The sequence below is a fragment of the Nannobrachium achirus genome (genome assembly GCF_963921795.1).
Source record: "Nannobrachium achirus genome assembly, chromosome: 17".
Lineage (NCBI taxonomy): Eukaryota > Metazoa > Chordata > Actinopteri > Myctophiformes > Myctophidae > Nannobrachium > Nannobrachium achirus.
In genome coordinates this window covers 24,466,029-24,491,416 of record NC_137824.1, presented here as the reverse complement: position 1 = coordinate 24,491,416, position 25,388 = coordinate 24,466,029, and the positions used below count along the sequence as shown (strand labels likewise).

The 25,388-nt window shown below is 44.1% G+C and overlaps 1 protein-coding gene across 1 annotated transcript in view; it reads left to right on the top strand.

Annotated features, from left to right (window-relative positions):
- The window catches only part of myot (myotilin), a gene marked incomplete at both ends in the record, with an annotated part of 41,642 nt that extends 17,994 nt beyond the window's left edge, over window positions 1–23,648 (top strand). The window contains 14 exons of the mRNA XM_080746616.1: window positions 2,621–2,837; window positions 4,574–4,647; window positions 5,264–5,387; window positions 6,812–6,988; window positions 7,558–8,009; window positions 9,179–9,457; window positions 10,047–10,194; window positions 10,907–11,008; window positions 13,408–13,445; window positions 13,974–14,112; window positions 14,869–15,076; window positions 15,855–16,020; window positions 16,984–17,117; window positions 23,401–23,648. Coding sequence (XP_080602742.1) covers window positions 2,621–2,837; window positions 4,574–4,647; window positions 5,264–5,387; window positions 6,812–6,988; window positions 7,558–8,009; window positions 9,179–9,457; window positions 10,047–10,194; window positions 10,907–11,008; window positions 13,408–13,445; window positions 13,974–14,112; window positions 14,869–15,076; window positions 15,855–16,020; window positions 16,984–17,117; window positions 23,401–23,648 — 2,506 coding nt within the window. The remainder of the gene's footprint in view (window positions 1–2,620; window positions 2,838–4,573; window positions 4,648–5,263; window positions 5,388–6,811; window positions 6,989–7,557; window positions 8,010–9,178; window positions 9,458–10,046; window positions 10,195–10,906; window positions 11,009–13,407; window positions 13,446–13,973; window positions 14,113–14,868; window positions 15,077–15,854; window positions 16,021–16,983; window positions 17,118–23,400) is intronic.
- Window positions 23,649–25,388: the final 1,740 nt, after the last annotated feature.

The window sequence follows — 25,388 nt, the reverse complement described above, 5'->3', positions numbered from 1 at the left end:
TGGCGAAAGGGCCTTTCCGTGTGGAGTTTGTATGTTCTCCCCATGTCTCCTAGGGTAGATACTCTAAAAAAACTGCAGTAGTCCTGGTTTCCATGCCACCTCCCCCTGGCCAGCCGGGGCTCCCCAGGCGTGCAGCATTTTTTCACTGGGTGAAAAAATGGGTTACAAAATGTTGGGATAAAAGTTTTTTTTTAAAGTACTCACAATGCAGAATGTCAAATTTTGCAAGTTTTCCACAAGCTCACAACGCTTCACAAAGCAACACGTTGTGAGCTCCTAGAGCGCCTATTTTCAAAAATATTATTACAATAGTTTTGTAATAATAATAATCAAAATCTACAAAGTAACTAGGTATAGTAGTGGAGTAGAAGTAAAAGTATTGAACATGGGAAATAAACACAGAGGTTGTGGGTTCGAATCCTCTGTGGTGCATCCGGCTTTGTTCGGGCGTACCTCAAGAAATACCTCAACATTGTAGTAAGTACACAGTAAATGTACTAAGTACACAGTAAATGTACTTGGTTAGTTATTTCCACTACTGAGTGTGTGTGTGTCTGTCTGTCTGTCTGTCTGTGTGTGTGTGTGTGTGTGTGTGTGTGTGTGTGTGTGTGTGTGTGTGTGTGTGTGTGTGTGTGTGTGTGTGTGTGTGTGTGTGTGTGTGTGTGTGTGTGTGTGCGTGTGCGTGCGTGCATGTGTGTGTGTACATGGTCAGAGACAGTGACAGTGTTCACACTGTTGTCTCCATTCAAGACGTATTGGCTGTAAAAGAGACCGTTCTTGTCAAACCACATCCCTCCACCTCACCTTGTCCCTCCCTCCTATTCACCTCACCTTGTCCCGTGGGAGACTGACTGTCCCCAAAGATCATTCAGAGACCAAGCTGAAAGGCATTCCAACCATCCATTATAATGTTGAAACCTCACAGGTCAATATTTCGGGCATTGCTTCTTTGGGAACGTCACTTACCGGCAACAATGCTCCAAATAGTTTTTTTCATGAATGGTCAAAAGAAAAAAAGTCATAAATGGTTCAAAATAGCAGCTCTACAAACTCGAGGATCAACTAGCACAATGGAAGACGCTTTCAACTATTTCTATTCCCGGTTTTGGGCAATACGGCAATGGCATTCATAGAATCGGCCTCAGGTCTTAATGGGTTAAAGGGTTAGAGCATGATGCCCGATTTAGACTTGCGCTGGTGTAGTGGCAGTGTAGTGGCTGATGATCTACAAGCTCACAAAGCGCATCAGCAGCCTTACGAGCTTTTAGATCAGCTATTTTCAGCTTTGGGGTTAGGATTAACAATGGCAGGATATTGCAAAAATGCCATTCATAAAATCGAGCATGCTGAAATGTTGATGGCCTTGCAAGTATAGTAATACAAACAGTGTATGTGTGTGTGTGTGTGTGTGTGTGTGTGTGTGTGTGTGTGTGTGTGTGTGTGTGTGTGTGTGTGTGTGTGTGTGTGTGTGTGTGTGTGTGTGTGTGTGTGTGTGTGTGTGTGTGTGTGTGTGTGAGAGAGAGAGAGAGAGAGACACTGAAAGAGAGAGAGAGAGAGATGGAGAGGGACAGAGGGGAAAGAGAGACTCCGCTATTGTCATGTGGCCCCTGTAATAGTCATGGGCCGAGTTAGCTGGCCAACAACCGGGTAGCCATGGTGACAACATTCCTTCCTAGGCAGTAGAAGAGTTTAGACTGGAGTGCCCAAGCTTGGTGCTCATTATTATTATGGGCTGGAGACACTTCAGGAAGTAAACAGCACACTGGCAGGGACCAACGTTGTCTTTAACGTGTGGTGTGGGGCTAAGGAGGTTGGGTCCGTTCCGTGGCTTGGCTGAAGGGTCTGCATGTGTTCGTGACAGGTAAACTATAGGGGCTGGTGGGTGTTTCTTTATTTGGCATTAACATTGGAACATACACAGTATATTATCGATGATCTGCTTATCAATTTGTATTAATTACTCTTTCAATTAAACATTTGTGTTGTAATCTTTCACAGGTATATTTTCCACAATAACCATTCCACATTTTGACAACTTCTTTAATCGCTATTATTTTTATTTATTTTTTTCTCTTCCTTCTCGGGTGTCTTCCCCGACACCTGAAATGTACCGGAAATATTTTTATTTATTTATTTCTCTTTCTTCTCGGGTGTCTTCCCCGACACCTGAAATGTACCGGAAATATGTTTATTCATTTATGTATTTCAATGTTAGTAAATACAGTTTCCGACAAGGTGCTGATGCCACTATCGTAAACCACCAAAAAAACACAATTTTGGCGAGCGCTCGCTAGGGCTGTCACGATTATGACATTTTACAATGATAGGGCTGTCACGATTATGACATTTTACAATGATGACACATTTTCCTTTACTAAAAAAAATACAACATTTCAAAAGATGGAAACATTTTTAAATGTATCATTTATTTTTTGAAAATAAAAAATAAATAAAAAACATATTCGAGCGAATGTTTAATTTCTCTTTTGGGTAATGGCCTAAAAAGTTTGGGAACCACTGTTTTAACGTGCGTGTGTGCCTGCATGCCTGCGTGCGTGCGTGTGTGTTTGTGTGTGTATGTGTGCGCGTATGTGTGTGTGTGTGCGTGCGTGTGGTCCAGCTTCCCAGAGCCCCTGCCAGCCTGCCAGCCCCCTGAAGAAGAGGAGCCCCCGGAGGAGAGCGCCCTGAGCCCCGAGGGTCAACGGTCACCGGAGACCCCCGCCCGCACCCTCACGCCCAGCCCCCCTCCCCCCTCACCACCTCCACCGGAGGAGCAACCAAAGGACAAAGCCCCCGCCACGCCCAAACTCTTCACTCCTAGCAAGCACACTTTCACCGTAAGGATTAGACCAGGGGTGGGCAACTGTGATGATGGCGAGGGCCACTATATTTCCACCTTCACTCCAGAGGGCCACATTGCATATTGCTACGTCCTACGTACTTTGTCATTCTAGTACCTTATACAAAAGAAGCAAAAATAGCAGAGCTTGTAGATCGGCTATTTTAGCTTCTTTTGAATTGGAATCCTGAATTATTATTATTTTTTTTTTAATTGGAATCCTGAAATGTAACATTTTGATTTAATTTCAAACGCATTTAGTTATATACCGTACTCATGTTAACTTCATGAACCTAAATACAAATACATTGGACATAAAATAAGACATTTTAATACTACTATACTAGTCATTAAGTTACTAATATAGACTGACAGAATTAAAGCAGGTCATGTTTGGAATTGTAACAGCTGAAATCAATAATATATCAGTATTCCGGTATTAACCCGCAGGCCGTATTAAGCGGAGGTGGGGGCCGCATGTGGCCCCCAGGCCGCCAGTTGCCCATGTATGAATTAGACTGTTGTTGGCCTGAAACTACCACTGATGGAATAATTTTTACCTAAAAGGCAGAGTATGTAACCTTGCCCTGTGTTTACATAACTAAGAAATGTATTATGTCACACTGTTTTTGATATTCAGTGAGATTGAGACCAGGAGCGCTCGTTTTTGGGCACAAGTGGTGCCTCCTTCAGGGGAATGCCCACAATTAGTCCTAACCTCATTCAACAGGTTAGCATTCACCAGCGTCGGGAGGTTAGCATTCACCAGTTTAGGTTTAGGCATAGTTTTACTGAGGTTAGGATTAGTGTTAGGTTTAGGCCAAGTAGCATTCACCAGGTTAACATTCACCAGGTTAGGTTTAGGCATAGTTGCGACCGTCAGGTCGCATTTACTACCAAAACCTCCACCGGCTGTCCGTCCCTGAGTCAGTGAGTGAGTGAGTGAGTCAGTCAGTCACACGTCACACTTTTGCCCTGCTCATATCTCCACAACCGTTGCCCCCATCCATGCCAAATTTTGCACACACTCTCCTTACCTGCCAAACTACAACCTCCAAGGACCCCCGCAGCTCCAGGGACCCCCAGGTCCCTGGGGGACCCCCAGGTGTAAAAAAATGTCCATCCGTGAGTCACACGTCACACTTTTGCCCTGCTCATATCTCCACAACCGTTGCCCCCATCCATGCCACATTTTGCACACACACTCCTTACCTGCCAAACTACAACCTCCAAGGACCCCGGAGCTCCAGGGACCCCCAGCTCCCTGGGGGACCCCCAAGTGTAAAAAATGACCAAATGGGAAAAAATGACCAAATGACCACCCCAACGGGGCTGCTCACGGGGAATTCCCGGGGACCACCCACTCCTGCTGCTCCAGAACGGATGCAAAAGTGGTGACGCCCCCAGTGGAGGACCCCCTCCACTGCAGCTCACATAAAATGCCGTAACTCGGGCTAGGAGCGTCCGGGAGAGCCGGGGCTTGTGTATACATGTGACCTGACGGTCGCTTATCTCCCGATTAGGGAGTCTTACTGGTTTTACTGAGGTTAGGGTTAGGGTTAGGTTTAGGCCAAGTAGCATTCACCAGGTTAACATTCACCACGTTAGCATTCACCAGCCAAAAACATCCCCGCCTACCAAAACAAACTATGACCTGTTTAAATAAGAGCAAAAGCAATGGTCATGTTCGGAGCAATAAATGTATGTCTCTGTGTTTGTCTTCTTCAGTCCTCCTCATCCCAATCCGGATCCGCCAGTATGAACCTGTCAGACCTCCCCACCTTCACCCCCAGTGCCTTCCCTCCCAGGTCAGTACAGTATGAACCTGTCAGTCCCAAGCCCCCAGAACCACGGTAGAACGTTGAAGCACCCTTACCCTGGTGTTCAAACCTGGGAGTGCAGTTAAAAGCTATACTATGCATGCTTATGCTAATACTGTCTGCTTTCCTTAGTGCGCCTGCTTGGTGCGTTGCAGTGCTCACTGCTCAACACTTCCGCAAAATTGGCCAGTCTTCTGGGTGCTTCAAGCGCCACTGAGCAACTTGCATTGTAATGAATAGCTGGGGGCAGGGCCGTCTGCTCTATATTATATATTACCTCTATGGTCTTGTAGTAATTAACCTCCTTGATTCACAGGTGTTGCCAATGATACTGATTAAGGCTCTGGTCCATTCTGGTCCAACAGAGTCAGGGTGCTGATATTTATGCATGTTGGCTCACTGGAAACACTCTGCTACACAGTGGGTTCCAAAAGTGTCTGTAACTCCTAAGAGTGTACAAATGGAACCAAGTACGGGTCCATTTAAATCGTTTTTAAGATAACCAAAAAAGGAAGGTTTTGGACATGCAAGGTTTCCACCCGTCAACGACGGTATGGAGATAGGACGCTAGAAACAACCCTGCTTCCTTCCCTCTCCCCTGCAGTGCCTTTAACTACGCGCGGCCGCGCCACTTCATCCAGTCACAGGCCTCCTTCCAGGCCCCCAGCTATGACAGCGTGCAGAGAGAGGCCGCGCTGCAGGACCGCCACAACGACACCGCCGCACCTGTAAGTAATATTTGCTTAATCGTCACAATCATTTACATGTTAAGAAATGTTCATACAGGCGCAGTCGGTAGCGCTGTCGTCTCACAGCTAGAAGGTCCTGGGTTCGATTTTCGCTGGGGGCGCTGTTCTCAGAACAGCACCCCCACCGCTGTGGGCGCTGTAGGCGCTGGGGGACGTGTTCTCTACTCCGCGTCATCAGTGGGGTTGGCGAAAGGGCCTTTCTGTGTGGTGTTTGCATGTTCTCCCTGTGTCCCCTAGGGTAGGTACCCTCACAAAATACATTCAGTAATCCTGGTCTCTATACTGCCTCCCCCTGGCCAGCCAGGGCGCCGATGGAGGGGAAAGGAACTGGTTGGAATAACGTGTTCCTTCCACACGCTACGTCCAGCCGGGGAATCTCTCCCCTGTCAGGTGAAAAGAAGCGGCTTGGACTCCTCATGCATAGAAGGAAGCATGAGGTCAGTCCGTTGCTCTCCCCAGGTTGGCAGAGGGAGTGTAGTGCCCAGGATTACATTAGATAATTGGCACTGGGTGAAAAATGGGTTGCAAAATCGTTGCAATAAAATCGTTAATCTCAATTATTTGTGGGACAATAACTGTCATGTAAAATGTCATAACCGTGACAGTCCTACCCGTAGGTAGTGGCATCCTGATCCAGCCACGGGCTGGCAAGGAGGATCCGGTTTTTGAAAATGAAGCCAACGTGGATAAAGTTCTCCGTCGCTGTGGCTGATTTCAGTCGTTTGGATTCCATAGAAGTCAGCATGTCTTGTCTGGAAGGCTGCATGTCATGAGACCAAAATAGGTTGCGACATGTCGTAAAGCATGTAGACTTGTTTTGTATTTTTATGGTGTATGTGTAAAATGTTTTGCTTTATAAATAAAATTACATAAAAGTAATAAATGTACATGTACTCAATTACCGTACTTAAGTACAATGTTGAGGTATTTGTACTTGAGCATTTCCAATACTAATTAACTACTCCACTACATACAGTACATGCATCAGAGGCAAATAGTGTACTTTTACCGCACTACAATTATTTGACAACTTTAGTTAGTAGTTACTTTGTAGATTTGTATTATATTACAAAACATACAGTAGCCACTTCAGCTTTGTATACATTTCGGCCTTTTGAAAATAGCCTCAAGAGCTTGTTTTCAAAAGATTTTAATACATTTTTATACTTTTGAAAACTTGTAAAATGGGACATTCTGCATAATTAGTACTCTCTACTTTTGGTTCTTTAAGTACATTTTGATGCCAATACTGTTGTACCTTTACTCAAGGGAATTTGGAATTCCAGACTTTTACTAGAAGAGTATTTCTAATTGGAGTATTGCTACTTTTTTTAAGTAAGAAATGTGAGTAATTTTTTACACCACCGAATGAAATGGACTGGACTTGACTTTGACCCAAACAGAACCCGGATAGCGCCATGCAGAGCCGGGCGGCCCAGAGCAGCCAGGGCCTCGCCTACAACACCCAGAGTCTGGCGGACACGTCGGCTCAGGTGAAAACGGCGTCGGCACAAAGCCAGTCCCTGTCTCAAAGTCACTCTGTGTCTCAATCTGCCACCCAGAGTCACTCGCTGTCCAAGGTTAGTAAAGAGTGTTCTGGCATTTCTCTTCCCATTGGTTTATATTTGTATTTAAATGTATTTATTTATTTTTCAATTGACAAAATATCAACATTACAAATATAAATAACAGGAAAAAATGCAGTTACAGTACTGGAAAAAAAGAATATAAAGAAAGAAAAAAGAAAATATAGGCAATAGGCCTATATTCATCACAGAATCTTATAGTTTCTTTAGTGTTTGTAATGCTGCATTCACACCGAAATCAAGCTAGAAAAAAATAAAGCAAACTAAAAAACCAAGCAGCTTTTTTATCTGTAAAACGGAGTGTGTCCAAGGTACCTGTCACTCAATTCTCCACTAGTCTTGGCTGAACAGGACAGGAGCGCATTCGGAAATTAAAACTTTTTAATTAGCAGCTGTAGGTGAGAAACACGTCTATATTTAGTTATAGATTGAAAAAAATGAATAGAACGTTTAGACAAGCTGCTAAATAACAGAACGAATCGTGTGCACGCTGCCACCCGCCTGTCTTCTCTCCAGAGTCCAGTTTTTATGTCTATGGCTACAACCCTGTCTCTGTCACACAGACGCAGCACCAGTTTCAGTCGCTGAGTCTCAGCCAGAGCCAGAGCCAGAGTCTCAGTCAGAGCCAGAGTCTCAGTCAGAGCCAGAGTCTCAGCCATCAGAGCCAGAGCCAAACCAAGGCCCAGAGCCAGAGCGAAATCCAGAGCCACACCAACACCAACACCCAGAGCCAAGGCCAGATCCAGATACAGGCCAACGGCACCACAGGGGGAAGGTCTTCCCCGTCCTCCTCCTCCAACCTGAGCTCTCCCATCTCCACCCCGGCCTCCTACCACCACCAGCAGCAGCAGCAGACCCCCTCCTCTCCCCCCACCTCTCTACCCACTTCCTCTGCGCTCTCCCCTCCTCATCCTCATCCTCCCAGCTCCTCGCTCCCTTCCCCCCCTCCTCACCCCACCGTCTCGCCGCTGCCGCGCAGCGCACCCATGCGCTCCACCATCACCCTCACCCCCAGGTGATGTTTTTACATTTTGTATTTGTTTTTAATTTTGATATCCTTTTGACTTTGTGTTTTTATTATTACTTGCACCAGCAGAGCGCGCAAGTACTGCGTTCATGGTTTCTGTCACGTCCTCTGTCGCGTCCTCTGTTTGTGTTTCGCCTGTAGCCAATCAGGGACCAGCATTCATGGTGACGTCACCATCAACAGCCAATGAGGGACCAGCATACTTGGTGCCATCACCACCAACAAGTGCGAGCTCTGTTTGTGTTTTGCCTGTAGCCAATCAGGGACCAGTATACTTGGTGACATCACCACGCAAGTTGGCACCTCGGCAGACAGACAGCACCGAACAGCACTGATCGCAGTACTGTACTTGCACACTTCGCTGGCGCACAAGTAGGCCATACATGGCCACGAGTTCACCAGGCGCAAGTTAGCACCTCGACAGAGGTAGTTTTAGTTTGAGTTTAGTTTGAAGTTTTGATTAGCTTTTAATAGTCAGTTCCAATCTGGGAATAAATTCCCTACCAAAACCTTTCTTCACCAATGTGTTTGTAAAGGTGTCTAGTAACACATCTCACAAGAACCCTCAGTCCCTCACACAGAACCCTCGCTAAAAAGATTGAGTTTTGCAAGGCCCCGTTCTTACCTCTATTGCAGTAACCTCGGCTCACCAGGCTTTCTTGGGGGAAAGCCTGGTGATCGTTTACAACGGGCGGTTTGATCCGGTCTAGGCAGAAACCACAAGCAGAAGAAGCGGCGTCGCTTTGTTTTGGTTCCCCTCGTTTGTTTCCCCAATCCCTATTAAAATGCTCGAGTAGCCTAGTGTAGTGTTGCCAGTCGCTACGAGTTGGACTAAAATATGCATATACCAAACGAATTTTCCAAAAGCAAAACTATGCCGTATCAAGGGTTTTAGGTAGGCCCTTAAAGTATGTCCTTGAGCGCACGGGAATTATTTTTGGATTAAAACTGAATCCGGTTTGATCTTTCCGGCCAAATTGTAGTCCTTTGAGAACTACAACATGACGTAGAGTGGTTTCCGCTCCCGACCGGATAAAACCCCGAAAAGTGAAGGGATCCCAGACTACTATTGCAGTTAACCAAAAAGTCATTATTATTCTTTTTTTCCCCACTTTTAATAAACCTTCTCTATCTCTCTCCCCTCTCTCCCTCGTCAGCATGCCGAGTGCCATGGGCCTGGGCAGTGCCACCCTGCCCGCCAACCCCACCTCGCCCGTGGACGCCCGCTGGTCGGCGCCCGCTGCCTACCTGTGCTCTGTCCTGCCCGGTGGCGGCCCCTCCTCCTTCGCGCCCTACTCGCCGGCCTCCCCCGGGGCCCCGCCTCCTCCTCCTCCTGGCTCCTCCTCCTACCCCCAGCCCCTCCCCACCCACCAGCAGAACAGAGTGGCCCCTGCAGTGGTCTCCCTGCCCGCCGGCTACAAGGCCTCACCTAACATGTGAGTTAAGGCAGTGGTTCAGTGGTTCAGTGGTTCAGTGGTTCAAAATCATTATTTTGGAGGGTCCCCAGATGATTAACTTAAAGGAGTAGTTCACCCCCAAAATGTTTTTTTTTCTTCTATTGATTAGTCACGCCATGGAGAGTAGAGTTCGATAATAGTTTTTTGTCGCATTTCCAAGACAAAAATGTGATAACAATAAATTTACCCCCATTTGTTCTGGATGGGGACCCGTTTCGAAACGGGTCCCCATCCGGAATCAATGGGGGTAAATTTACTCGAATCAAATTTTTGTCTTAGGAATTTGACAAAAAACAAAAAATATTATTGAACTCTACTCTCCATGGCATAAGTAATCAATAGAAAAAAAGTCATTTTGGGGGTGAACTACTCCTTTAATGTGCAACATTGTTTTCTCACTCAACAGTAAACAAACCAACATGAAGTATAAGAAAATATAGAGGGTATCTGCACATTTCTAAAGTGACAATTTAAAGGGGAAACCCACAGATTTTCAATATTGAACCCTCTTTGCTCCCCCCCCCCTCCCCCCCCACCACCACTCCTCTCTTCATGTGCGGACCCCCAGCCCTCCCAAGCCCATCCTGAAGAAAGCCATGGCCCCCCGGCCCTCGTCGGCCCGCTCAGACGATGACATCCAGGGAACCAAGGACGCCCTGATCCAAGACCTGGAGAAGAAGCTCAAGTCCAAGGAGGCTAGGAGAAGGACCAGTCAGGTTCGATGTCCCCTGTGTGTGTGCGTGTGTGTGTGTGTGTGTGTGTGTGTGTGTGTGTGTGTGTGTGTGTGTGTGTGCGTGTGTGTGTGTGTGTGTGCGTGCGTGCGTGCGTGCGTGCGTGCGTGCGTGCGTGCGTGCGTGCGTGCGTGCGTGCGTGCGTGTGTGTGTGTGTGTGTGTGTGTGTGTGTGTGTGTGTGTCAATTTAGTGCCAATTAATTCCTTCCCACACACATTTGTGTGTTGCCACTGCTGTTGTGTCCCATATAATTCCAAGTGGAGTCCAAGTGGACGTCTCTGCCAAATGTCATGACGTCCCCTTGTGGCGTCATTACTTTTACATAATTCATTTGACCTGAAAATGTTTGACAATTGCCTGTTTAAACAACATTAGACAAAAGCAACTAAAAAAGAAAAGAAAAAAACGTGACCCGCAACTACCAATATTTTCAAGTGACTCTATATGACAAAAACGAAGGCCAAAGTCGCTTATAAATTAGTACGTGGACATGCCAACTCTGAGCCCAATGAGCAGCATAGGTTGTGTATGTTTGTGAGTGTGTGTGTGTGTGAGTGCGTGCGTGCGTGCGTGCGTGCGTGCGTGCGTGCGTGCGTGCGTGTGTGTGTGAGTGCGTGCGTGCGTGCGTGCGTGCGTGCGTGCGTGTGCGCTCTGACTGTTTATTCAAAGTGTGTATGGCTCCCTCCCTCCCAACAGAAACTCTCCTACGAGGAGCGTATGGCGCGCAGGCTGCTGGGTCCGGACAATGCATCCTATATGTTCGACCAAGACAGCCTTTTAGACTCACAACTAGACCAGGTAAGACTATTAAGGCAGGGTTTCTCAAAGTGGGTGCCGTGACGTGAGTACTGCCAGGGGTGCCGCAGAATACTTCTACTACTGCCAGATGTTATTATTTATTTATTGGGGCTGGTGCCAGCAAAAAGCAGCTTACCTTTGCAATGTTATAGAAAATTATCTATTGATATTATCTAATAACAATTCTTTTTACAATACAACGCTCATATGTGTACTTTAGCCGAGCTGGCGGCAGAGGGCAGCCTTATGCAAAGAGTGACTGTGAATTGTGCCGCTTCGCTTGCCATCCATTCAGAGCATATAAATGCATTTTCTAGAACAGATCCACAGAAAACAGCCAGGAAGTGATTTGGGACTCCATTATTGCTAAGGTGCGGTGGATTTTTGAGAGCAGCATTACGGGAGATGTTTTTACAGTACACGGCGGCGCGACCCCACATCAGCTTACAGTCAAAGAACGAGCCGTATTGGCAACGAGCTGGGTTGAAAATTGGGGCGAACGGGAACGTCCGAAGCGGTAAAAGAGTTAATCTTAAAGGAGCTATAGTCAACTTTTTCTTGAAAAAGGGATGCTAAAATAAAAATAATGTTTCGAAAATATTTTATAAAAAAAAATAAGCTTCATATATGTGTTTCTATTCAAAAATGACCACAAAAAGCGTAAAATAATCATTTTGGCCATTGTCAGACTGACACTTTGTTTACATTCTAGTCTATAGACTAGGATGTAAACAAAGTGTCGGCCCTACAATGAAAAAGTTGACTATAGCTCCTTTAATATATGTTAATATGACATACCTGTAAAATGGAAGGTGCTATAAAGTTACTATATAATCGAGGGGTGCCGTGGATGAAAAGGCTTACGGTATTTACAGGGGTGCCCTAGCTGAGCCAAACGAGTTTGAGAACCACTGACTTAAGGTCTTACACGTTAGAGGTGATTTCTATCGTGCGATTAATTCACACGTTTTATTAACCTTATAAAGTCAATACAAGCTTTCACATTAGAGTTTTGGCATTTCTTTTTCTTTTTTTTCGGACCAATGGTCGAAGTTGCGTGAAGATTCGCTTGCGACAGGTACAGTACACATCTGTCCAATCAAAATATGTTATCGGCAGTGATGGTAAATGATGGTTTTAGGGTATACTAGGGTTTCTACTGGCTCTACTGAGTGAAGACCCGCCCTGGCTGCCCTTCCAGCCAATAGCATTCGTTTGGGTTTTTGGCAGATAATGAGTTTATTAAAAAAAAGCAGGCAATTAAGCTAAAATATTGTTCGAAGCAGGTCTGTAGAAACCAACAGGCTCCCATCCATATCTCTTTTCACACACAGTCCAAGTATGGATCCAGCTTTACACTGTTCTCTGTTATAGAACAGGGGAGCCTCCATGATCTCTTGTTCTGTTGGGGAGTGAGTGGCGTGCGTGTGTGTGCGTGTGCGTGTGTGTGTGTGTGTGTGTGTGTGTGTGTGTGTGTGTGTGTGTGTGTGTGTAGATGGGGTGTGTGCACGGTTGTTCTGTCCTACACTCTGTCAGAAAGGCCCGCCCATGAGCTCTCAGGACTTGGTGCCAAATATTCTCTTTCATGCGCGCGCACGCACGTACAGTACACATGCACGCACACAAAGCTTCTCTCTGGCCAGCGAGGCTTTTCAGCTGCTATTTCCAGCCTGGTTTGGGAGAATGAGCCCCCTCTTGTTGGTGACATCATGACAACAGGGCTATTGTGTTAGGACACGCACACATGCACATGTAGAGGAGGGATGGGACGATAAGCGATATTATCGTTTATTGTGATAAAAAAAACACTCACGATAATCGTATCATGGAGATTTAATTTATCGTGAAATCGTCCTCCGTCATGCACTGGGATCAATTCACCTTTTAATTTGCCAAGCTGCATATCCGGTACCATTTAAACCCTCTATAATTGGTAAAACGGACCTGTAAATAACATACTTCTTTTTTTTCCCACTATCTACCAAATCTCTTTGCCAAAAAATATGTTGTGTGCTTATAGATCTCCTATTTTTTGGCAAATGTTCCGCCCCAGGATAATGGGGAAATTTTGATTATCGCAACAATATCATAATCATATCATCGCCACTTTTTTGGTAACACTAATGGTGACATGATGTACTTAAAGTACCAAAGGTAAAAGTACTCACGGTGCAGAATGTCCCATTTCAAGTTTTGTTTTGGGCTTCCCAAATGCTTCCCAAAAATATTTTGGGAAGCATTATGAGATTGTAGATCGTCTATTTTCAAATGGCCAAAGTGGTCAAAATTGTACTTAGTTACTTTACGCCACTGAATGTAAGGGTCCTTGACATGAAAAGGTTTCAGAACCCACCAGGCTAATCATTACTTGTTTCTTGTTTTCTTGTGTTCTACAGCCTCCGGAGTCACCGGAGGGCAGGCACACAGGAGGTCTATGGTAAATATGCTGGAGTAGAAGACACATATCGTTGCTGTCGGGCAGACACCTCTTATCTCCTTATCCATGTTGTGTTAAAAAAAACGTCCTACTGGATGATCATACCACAGCTGTTAAGAGTGGTTCCCCTGAAATCACAGTGACGTCAGAGCATGATGTCAGAGCGACAAACCCATAGAACCACAGTGTCAGGTGTTATAGACAGAGATACCGGTACATACGGTATACGGACAAGCTGTGACCGTTCACATACTAAACTTGCGACCTACAGTCACAATCATAATACGTATATTCAACTCAGACAAATCAAAATGCAATACTCATTGACAATTCAACTTTGTCACACACACCACGCACCATATTTTACCTTTACCTCCCACAGTCTTTCTCAATCCCTCTCCTCTCCTCTCTGTATGTATGTATGTCTGTCTATCTGTCTGTCATTATGTCTGTCTGTCTGTCTGTCTGTCTGTCTGTCTGTCTGTCTGTCTGTCTCTCTCTCTGTCTGTCTGCCTGTCTGTCTGTAAGGGGGAAGCACCACTCGGGGTCAGACGACCGGGGCAACGAGGGCCCGGCTATCCAGGAGAAATGCTACGCCCCTCGCTTCCTTCAGATCCCCCCCGACCTCACCGTGGAGGAGGGGCGATTCTGCAGGATCGACTTCAAGGTGAACATGCAGATCTACAAGCACCGAGTGCTGCTATTTTTGAAAAGTCCCTGGAACTAAATATTTTGAGATGGGAGTCTGTGGTCTAATACATATCATTTTGGGGGTCCTTGACAGGAAAAAGGATGTGTACATATATTTTAGGAAAATAAAATGGGATTTTTTTTACTGGAGTCTAGTAATTTAGGCCTAGAATTATTGAATGCTTTTTTAACCAGTGAAAAATAGCTGATATACAAGCTCACAGGGCGGCACCGAGTGCAGCGCTGCAAGCTTGTAGATCTGCTATTTTTGAAAAAGTCGTGAAAATGTGTGCAAATCTTTGAATATATGTATTTTCAAAGCAAACATTTGTAACTCAAATTTTGCTTCTGGGTGGTCCCTGGAACTAAATATGTTGAATGGGGGTCCGTGGCCAAATAAATATCAGTTTGGGGGTCCTTCACATGAAAAGGTTTGAGAACCACTGACATAGTATAGTCTCTCAAGAACAGACTAACTGAGCTCCAGTTAAGTGAAAAGGACCTTTTCTTTGACGATGGCTGGCCAGTTTGCTGACATAGAAACATTGTTTTTTCAAAAAATCTTAGAAGGATTCAAAAGACAAGATTTTTCAAAAGTAGCAGATTATAAGCTCGCAGCGCGGCACTCGGTGCCGCGCTGTGAGCTTGTATATCTGCTATTTTTCAATAGTTAAAGCATAAAATAATGATGTGTACCCGTTCTAAATGAGTTAAATCTCCCCCCTTTTCTCAGGTGGGAGGCCTGCCCACTCCGGACGTGTGCTGGTACCTGGACGGCAAGGCCATCCGCCCAGACGACTACCACAAGATGCTGGTGTGCGAGAAGGGCCTGATGTCCTTCGTCATCGAGATCGTCACCGTGCACCACGCCGGCGTCTACGAGTGTGTGGCCCGGAACCGCGCCGGAGAGAGCCGCTTCACCATGAGGCTGGACGTGATAGGTGAGGGGAAGAACCAGGGGGGTCCCCAAATTATTTTGGGGGGTCCCCAAATGATTAACCTAATGTGCAACATTGTTTTCTCACTCAACAGTAGACAAACCAACATGGAGTTTAAGTGTATAGAGGGTATCTGCACATTTCTAAAATCTAATACCCAAAATGACAAATTAAACATTGGCCAAATTGTCGATTATTAGAGACAGAAATTGTGAAAATAGCCGATCTACATGCTCACAACGCCTCGCAACGAGAACCGTGTTATGCCTTAACTTGTAGTGCTTGTCAGGGTGGGGGGGGGGTCCCCAGTTAAAATATGATACTTTTGGGGGTTGCAGCCTGAAAAGGTCGAGAATCACTGATTTAGATCACTGTTTCCCAAACAGTGGGTCGCAGAGTCTGAGAAATATTTATGGATTGCAAGTAAACTATCTCCTTTTTTTCCTGTTTCTTATACATTTAAATAGGTTTAAACAAAAAATAAATCCCGACTTTTCATCGATTCAAAACAATTCTAGCATTTTTCTAAAGTATTTGATAAATAAAATGGAAAGAATACATTTCCATAAATACATTTAATAAACTCCTGCAGAGTGGAAGAAGCCCCGGCCAGTAGGCGGAGCCTCACCCCATACGCCGGCGAGGCTTCCCCATCTTTCTCCATCTGCTGTGCAGTTAGATATCTTGCGTCCTTGATATGAAAATGTTTAAGAATCACTGCTTTATAAAATAAACCTGTCTCCTTACTGTCTGTCTGTCTCTCTGTGTGTCTGCGCTGTAGCCCAGGAGGTCCTCCGCCCGCCCACCTTCACGCAGAAGATGCTGAACTCCCGTGCTCTAGAGGGCGACATGGTCAGGTTAGAGTGTAAAGTGGACGCCTCGCCCCCCCCTCAGCTCTTCTGGAAGAAGGACAAGGACATGCTGCGCATCGACCCCAAAAGAATGAGGTGTGGGCCGACTGGAGACCAGTTACTGTTGTTGGGAATTTGGTTGAGGACAATTGATTGTATGAGAAAACATACATTTACATTAGAACAAGTGTCAAGTAAAAACAACCAAAAACCCAGAAATGTATGCATATAAACACAGCTATCTCTGTCACATTGCAACTTGGAAAATCTAGCTTTCACAAAACCGACATGTTTTCTGTTGAACAGTTACTGTATATCGTAGACACGTAGGAAAGGCAGGGATACTTACTTACTTACAGTACTTATTAAAGTAACCAGGGCAGGAATTTCATGTAGGCCATGAAGGGCATGGCCGCCGTTGCCCCTCAATTTGGCCTTGTGCCCCTCAAAACAATGGCATGACCTGAGGCCACAGTGGTTTTAATGCCCCAGCTGACTGTACCACTTTCTCCTCTTCTCTTTCTTGTCAATATGTAGACAGCAAACGCCAGTCTCTTTTGTTGAGATTCTGAAATCTTAACTCTCCCGAGTCCCCATCTTTAAACCAATCCAGTACTTTGATTGGTACAGGCCTACAGGGATGAGCATGGATCAGATTGTAAATACCATCATTTATCTATTTCACTGCAGATTAGGTTATCATCCCTAACCCTTAAATTCAACAAATTCTTTCAATGGACTAAAATCTTGTTTTATTTTATGGCCTTCCTGCCCTGGCATTCGGCCTTTGTGGCCTTGCCCCTAAAATGATGAAATTCCAGACCCAGCAACAACGTTTCTCCACTTGCATCTGTCTTTGGCCATCTTCTCTATGGTCCCCCAGCTCTGCTGTTGTTGTTGGAGCTCCTTCTCACTCGTCCTACGCCAAGTCTTTTTAGGCCTCCCTCTCTTTCTTTTGCCTTCGGGGTCCAGTGTTTTGAACACTCGTTAAAAACCTTTTGGGGGACAAATAGCAGCAACTTTTCCAAAGTATTTATCTGTTTCTGTCTGTCTCTCTAGTCTGTACCAGGACGGCTCAGGCAGACAGTGTCTGTTGATAGAGAGGGTGACGAAGATGGACGCCGGTTGGTACACGCTGTCTGCCATCAACGAAGCAGGCATGTCCACGTGCAATGCCAGGCTGGACGTAGGAAGTAAGTAATCTGCCTGATGACCAAAAACCTAAAATATCCCCCCCTTTAGGCTAGTGGTGGATATGATGTTGACTTTCCCTGTTCATGGGAGACGCAGGTTTGTATCCCGCCCGTTACATATATACTTCCAAACATCCCCACAAGTATAGTAGAATTTGAGAAATAGACTTTGTGAGGAGCATTTGTTTAAAAATGATGTGGGTAGTCATAGGCTTACAGTTGGGAAAAGATTCAGGTTAGGGTTAAGGTTAGGATTTAGATATTTAGAGGTTTATAGGGGTTAGTGTTAAAGTGATGGCTGATTTATACATAGCAGCGCACCGAAAAATAGCTTAGATTAGACTATTTTTACAGCTATTATTTGGCTATTTACGTACGGCTACTTTCAATGCTGTCCTTGAATGTTGGTGTCCTCAGTCCCCTGGTAATAGAAACATGTGCGTGCATTCGTGCGTGCGTGCGTGATTGCATGAGTGCTTGCTTGCTTGTGTGTGAGTGCGTGCACAGGAGCCTCCAAGCACGGCAGTTACCATAGCAGTCCAACCTCAAACAACAGATGGGGACCACCCTGCTATGTGAGCCCTTAGCCGTATAGCCGGGTTAGCCTCATCAAACAAATGAAGAAACCCAATAGACTGTGAAGCAATGGTAACTGAGTACTCATTTATTATTGTTCATTTGGATGCCCATTAGCTACTACCTTTGCAGCTACCGCTTGCTCGGTGGTGTCTCACGTGGCTCATGGTTGCCTGAGACGGCGCACCTCCGTCGTCATCACTGAAAACAAGCGCTCCTTTCCCTTGCAGCCCCCCGCGCCCCCCACCGTTGTGCTTGTAGGTTCGTTGGCAAAAACGCGCACGCGTGGGTGAGAGTGTTGTATGTATTAACATAAATGTTGGGAAGGGTGCATAGTGGGTGAGGTGCCACGATCAAATGAACTGAACAGGGACCACACCGGACCCAGGTGCTCCCCAATTACTGCTCCCCTAAGTCCTGAAAACCAACTAAACACAAAATGAGAAGGACAAAGCAAACACACAAACATACACAGGAGATAAGTGAAAGGTGAACTACTCTGCAAAAAAACTCTGTGAAATAAACGTACATATCGTCGGTGTCGGGTGGAAACCTCGTATCTCCAAGTTTCAAATTTGTCCGTTCTTTCGCAAAGTAAAACCCTGCTTCATCATACAAGGCTGTCTCACAAAAGTAGTGAAAACAGTTTTCACTAGTTTAAATCATTTCTAAACTGATAAATGCAAAACGAACGGTTTTGGACATAGAAGGTTTTCACCCGACAACGACGATATGAGGTAACTGTCACACGAGCCGAAGAGATGATGGCCCCAGAAGCCGACCCGTGTACTAAGTAGGGGGGTTGACACCAACGACAGGCAGCATGGGGGGGCTATCAGGTTGCTCCCCGTCCATTCACACAGCGTGCCATCTGCTGCATAGCTGCGCTAGCTTTAGATCTGCTATTCTCACTATTATTGATATTTTTGGTACTTCGCAGGTGGAAACGTCATGGGCCCTATTTCTGTCCGTGCCTTAAACCTTATCTCTAAACTTCTTTGCATTTCCATATGTCCAAACCAGTTACTTTTCAGGATTTCAAATTGTTAGCAGTTAATATGCCTTTACGCAGCATGCTTTAGCCACATACACAAGCATGCGGTCTGGGTTATTTGATGAAATAAAACATTTAGAAGTAAGGGATTTGAGTTATTATAAACACAGTTGATGAGTTGTCTTCTTTTATTTAGAGGGGAGTTAGCTTTAGCTCTGAGCTGAGTGAAATGCAAATGATCATACGAAGACTTAGCCTTTGACGACGCTTACATATTGTCACTTCTACTTGAAGATCGTCCCACTCTTTTGCAACAGAGCTGTTGCTTGTGTGAGGAAGTATTTTAGTTGCATCACATTAGCTCGTTTAGGCCTAGAATAATGTAATGCTTTAACTGTTGAAAAATAGCAAATATACAAGCTCACAGCGTGGCACTGAGTGCCGCAATGCGAGCTTGTAGATCTGCTATTTTTGAAAAATCTTGTTTTTTTTAAGTCTTTGAATATTATCTTTCTAAAACATTTTTGCAATTCAAATATTTGCTTCTGGGTGGTCCCTGGAACAACATATTTTGAGATGGGGGTTATTAGATAAATTATTAAAGATAAATATGGATCTCTAAATCCATAGTTAAAATAAGAAGAGACGAGCCAAAGGACTATATTTCTTATATTGCTTTATTGAGGAGAGACAGACAAGGAAGACAAAGCAGTTCTAAATCTCTCCCCACCCTAACGGTAGGTCGAGCATTCTCTCTCTCCTCCAAGATGGAGGAAAACATGTATATAAAGACATACAGTTTATGACAGTAAGAAGCGTGGAACTCATTCATTTGTTCCCAGATCATAACAAGGAAGTAGTAGGAACTCATTCATTTGTTCCCATATCATAACAAGGAAATAACAGTTAGAAGGTGCCACGTAGTGCTTGTAATATTCCACCACTAGTGACTTATATCATAGTATCACAGTATATCAAAACATGATTACAGTCGGGGCAACCAAAGTTACTATGACCCGTAATCTATTAGCCTGAGCTTTACAGTATCCACAAAATGTGGTCTCTATACTGTGAGTTCAGTTCATAATATATAACCTTATATGGTCATATGAGCGTCATACACAAACCAGAATTATGTATCATAATTCTTATCTTATCAATCTATCCTTTTAATTTTTGTATGAGGTTCATATGACCTCCATATTAAACATTTTATCAGGGTAATAATAATAATAATATTATGAAGACTTTAATAATATTTAGAAATTCAAATTTTCAATAAGGAACTGTAATAAATCCTTAAAGTTAAAGAAATGTGACACATCATTTCATCGTTTTTTACAGATGAATGAAGACAGAATTAAAATTGAATAAAGAATTAAAGAATGAAAAATTAAAAAAGATTAATTAAAAAGTCGATGATGACGGTGATGACGATGATGATGATGATGATGATGATGATGATGATGATGATGACGATGATGATGATGATGATGATGACGACGTGGTGGGGCATTGTAGAGACGTGAGGGAGGAGGACGCAGGATGCAGTTGATGTGGGGTTGCTTCTGGGTCTCTTCTCAGGTAGTTCCTATACGGGGCAGAGGACTTGGCCAGTTTACTGTTTCCAAACAATTTAGTTCATCATGATAGTGTTTGTACTACACATGGCATCAACAACAGTGCAACTTAGCTCACCGACAAGGCACGATTTTTACATCGTGCCGCTGCGGTTGATTGGCTCGTGCACTGGTCTGGCCGGGCCTCAGGTCGTGGTTCGTCTGCACCCCATCAGTCAGGTGGTTTTCGATGATGACCCGATTCTCCTCCTTCCCCACACTGCAGTCCTCTCTCCGTCACCGTCAGCCCATGTAACAGAAACATTTCAAATTAAGTTTCAAATAAATCTTAAATCGATGAAAAAACAAATTAAATAAATTAAAATCAAATTAAAATTAAAATCAAATCAAAATTTAAATATATTAAACAATTAAAATATATTAAACACTCCCCTTCTTGTTACAACTTATAGTTGTGACATAAAAGTTAAATAAAATAATTTAAATTGTTTAAATCTTTAATTCATGCACTACAGTACAGTACAGTAGCAGCTTGGGCACAGGGGAGTCAGTGATAAGTAATACGCCCTAAGTGCGAGAAGCGACCTTGTGTCCTTCTCAACAATGGGTTTAATTTGGTTGTTATGGTAACCAGGGACATGACGTTCCCAACAGAGATTTATGGGTAATGGAGTTTTTCTAAAATGTATTCATAACAAGACAGGATAGAACTTAAACAAAATACCATAGACAGTAAACAGTCAGAATGTTGTTGAAAATGGAAGAGACAGAGACACTTGTTCCCAAAACAATTCTCTCACACACAGACCATCTGACCTTGAAGGCTCCAGGTGGTTTCTCAGACAGGCACACATACGCACACACCTCAAAAGGCATGAATCACAGTCACACGCACGCTCACGCACGCACTCAGGGAGTGAAAGAGATAAGGGTCAGAGCGACATTTACGCACACACAGGCGCTTGCCCGCACTCACACATACATTATTGGGACGGCACACACGCGTTGACGAAGAGAGAGGGGGGGGTGGAGCTCACACATTCCACCTCTAACTCACACGCACATGCATGCACGCACGCACACATACAGTACAGTAAATTCATTCTCACAGAATCACACCCAGAATCCTCCAGGAGGTTTTAAAACTTAACGTTACAACATATTTAATTAATTTAGACATCAATAATTTGAGTTAGTTATTCTTAATCTTAAATCTTAACTTTAATTTCTCAGAGACATTTTAAAACGTCTTAAAAGTACTTAATATTACAGAAAACAGAACTGGTCCATAAAAACGGTCTTAAAGATAAACATATTGCTTCTGACTCCCCCACTCTGCTTCGCGAGGGCAAGCGAGGGAGTGAGAGGCGTAGAGTAAACACAGTATTATCGGTACAGTGAACATAACAGTAATAAACTGACAAATACTGACCATTCATATGGTCCAGCCATAACAAGCTATAACCACAAACTGACTATCAGCACGGTTTTAATCAGGCTGACTAGAAAGCACACGCCCTAGGTTATAAGCCCAACATATAATGACCATTCATAGGGTCCAAACAAACCAAAACAAAAACGACCGTACCGAAAAAAAGTTAAAGTCTGAAAATCAGTATTGTGTCTGCCTCCTCATCACAATGAGAGAGCGAGACCAAACCAGAGAAATAGTTAAAAATAGATTTGGGAGTTACGTACCACCCTTAAACTTTGTAAGATGAAACAAAGAGTTTTACGACCATTCTGTCTAGATAAGGATTAATTTACAACGCGTGTCAAACCAAAACATTCCTCCGACGGAGGGAGAACATATTTCACAAATCATATCAATTATCATCGTTAATTCAAAATTCAAAGACACGACACGTTACGGGGACTAAGTAAATATGTACTTATCTTAATCAACTTAGGAATTTGCCGATGCGTGGAAATCCCAGAGCAGCCGGACACGGGGAGCGTCGGTGGAATATCCAGCCTTTCGTCACGGTCCGGTGCTGATGGATGTCCACGCGGTTCCACATTAATCCAAAACTCATAACACTGTTGTCAAATAAAATTCCTTTGTCTGAAAATACAACAATGTAGAGATAAATTCCAATTTTGTCTGGTTCCAGATACGTGTTGAACATTGTTCCACCGGGGGAGAGAAAGTGAACTTTAAATGGCTAACAGCCTGAACACTTTATCCGTCCCTCAGTCGGCCAATGTTGACAAACAGTATCCGTCGCTCGATGGACCAATTAATAAATAAATTATGGATCTCTAAATCCATAGTTAAAATAAGACAAAGAGCCAAAGGACTATATTTCTTTAGATTGCTGTATTCTTGAGAGAGCAGACAAAGAAGACAAAACAGTGCGCATATCATCCTAGTGGTATGCTTGATAAATCTCTCCCCACCATAACGGCAGGGCAGAGGATTCTCTCTCTCCTCCAAGATGGAGGAAAACATGTATATAAAGACATACAGTTTATGACAGTAAGAAGCGTGGAACTCATTCATTTGTTCCCAGATCATAACAAGGAAGTAGTAGGAACTCATTCATTTGTTCCCATATCATAACAAGGAAATAACAGTTAGAAGGTGCCACGTAGTGCTTGTAATATTCCACCACTAGTGACTTATATCATAGTATCACAGTATATCAAAACATGATTACAGTCGGGGCAACCAAAGTTACTATGACCCGTAATCTATTAGCCTGAGCTTTACAGTATCCACAAAATGTGGTCTCTATACTGTGAGTTCAGTTCATAATATATAACCTTATATGGTCATATGAGCGTCATACACAAACCAGAATTATGTATCATAATTCTTATCTTATCAGGGGTCCGCGGCCAAATACATGTAATTTTGGGGTTCCTTGACATGAAAAAGTTTGAGAACCGTTGTTTTAGAAGAAGGATTTAGAAGGCATTTATGGAATCAAGGCAAAAATATTCGAATACTTGCACAAATGTTCATGTTTTTTCAAAAATAGCAGATCTACAAGCTCACAGCGCGGCACCGCTGTTATTTAAAAAAAAAAAAATCTAAAGTGATTTGCGTTCAAGCCTGAATGGATTGCTAAATAAAATTTGCTTTTGAATGTTTGTCAATATTCTATTCTCTAACTCATCATCCCTGCAGCCCGCACAGCTCCAGCTACAGCTCCAACCCACTCATCTCCGCACATGAAGACGGCGCCCCCTGGCTCCAAGACGTTTAAACTGCTGTCCGCTCTGACCAACCTACCAGTGGAGAGCCCCGCCCAGCACACCACCCACCCCCTGTACGAGAGCCCCGCCCCCCCGCAGAACACCACCGCCCCCCTGTACGAGAGCCCCGCCCCCCCGCAGAACACCACCGCCCCCCTGTACGAGAGCGAGGAACTCTAGAGAACGAAAGATATATATGAATACACTGCTTCTCAACATGTGGGCCGGGGCCCTCTGGTGGGCTCTTTTGCAAATGGGCCCCCCTAAATAATTATGGAACGGAATTTGAGTCAATTTTAATTTGTAAAATCTCTGAGTAACCAACGCGGCTTAAAGAGTCCTCCCGTTCGGACCCCTGATGTGGTATCTGTACCCAAGATTGAGAACCAGTGCCCCCCCCTCCTCCCCCTCTGCACACACACACACACACCCTCACACACACACACACACCTCTAGCAGGCCGGGGACACAGACCCTGATCAGAACCTAACCTGTGTTTTAACCACTTTAAACTAACAGCTATATAAGGCTCCATACCCCAAACTATACATACAATTAAAACAAAACAACAACAACAAAAAAGTGCCTTTTAATTAAAACCAAGGATTTAAATCAAGCACTACCGACATTGTTTAATAACTATGATGCCTCCCTCTCTGCCTCCCTCTCTCTCTCTCTCTCTCTCTCTCTCTCTCTCTCTCTCTCTCTCTCTCTCTCTCTCTCTCTAATATGTGTTTATACCCTCCCTCTTTCAGATGAATGTTGCGTCTCAGGTCTCGGTGGCGGATGAATGGATAAACTACACTACCCACAATCCACCTGGGCCGGGCCTTCATCTAACACACATCTCTAAACTAACACACTCCCTGCACTTTAGTCCTAGCAATCCTCTCTCTCTCTCTCTCTCCCCTTCTTCTTCTGTAGTACTGTGTCTCTCATCCAGCACCATCTCACACTGTTTTTTACTGTTGTTATAGACAATAATAACCATGGACGTTAGTTTGTTGTCCATATTCAAATAATCGTTCTTTCACTTCAGTTACTGATGCTTCTTCAAAAGGTGCGTTCCCACCGAAAGATGAAATATTTTTTCTGGCATATTATGTTACAAAGTCCGTGCAAAGACGCTACTTGCCGCGCCAATGCATCGAACTGGGACGGGGCGAACAAAGCCTTTTTCGTCGCTTCGGTGTCTTCGCTTCCAGCTAGAAAATCCCAACGACGAGATGAGACATTCACACATTGACAAACTTTGCCCTTATTAGTGTTTCCATTGTATATGACTTGTGTACAGTGATTTAGAGGCAATTAGTTGAACACTTTTGTCCCATCGCAATACCCGGCGACCAAAAATAAGAGAGATATTTTATCTTTCGGTGGGAACGCCCCCTTAAGAAATGTGTGTTTTGTGAGGTTGCAGGGAATGGCCATAAGTCCGAAATCTCATTAGTCCAAATTTAGTTAGGGTTAGGTTTTAGGGTTAGGTGGTTTAGGCATAGTTTTACTGAGGTTAGGGTTAGGGTTTGGGTTAGGTTTAGGCATAGTTTTACTGAGGTTAGGTTTAGGTTTAGGCATAGTATTTTTCACCAGGTTAACATCACCAGATTCTGACAAATGGGATGTAGGAACAATGAGATTTCGACCAATGCCATGGCACCGCATTTACACAGGGAATAACAAAACAAAACAGACCTAAAATAGACACGTTTCTTTTTTTCTTTCTTTCTTTAAGGCTTCACTGAAGTGTTCAGATCTGTCTGGGTCATATAGTGATACAGTTTGTGCTGTCTGTTCCTATGTAAATCCACCATAATAGTATTTATGTTATATACAATGTATGATGTGAACTAAGCTATTTATTTTGAACTATTAGTTAGCAGTGACAGAACATAATCGTTTCTTTTTCTCGTTTTTTCGTAA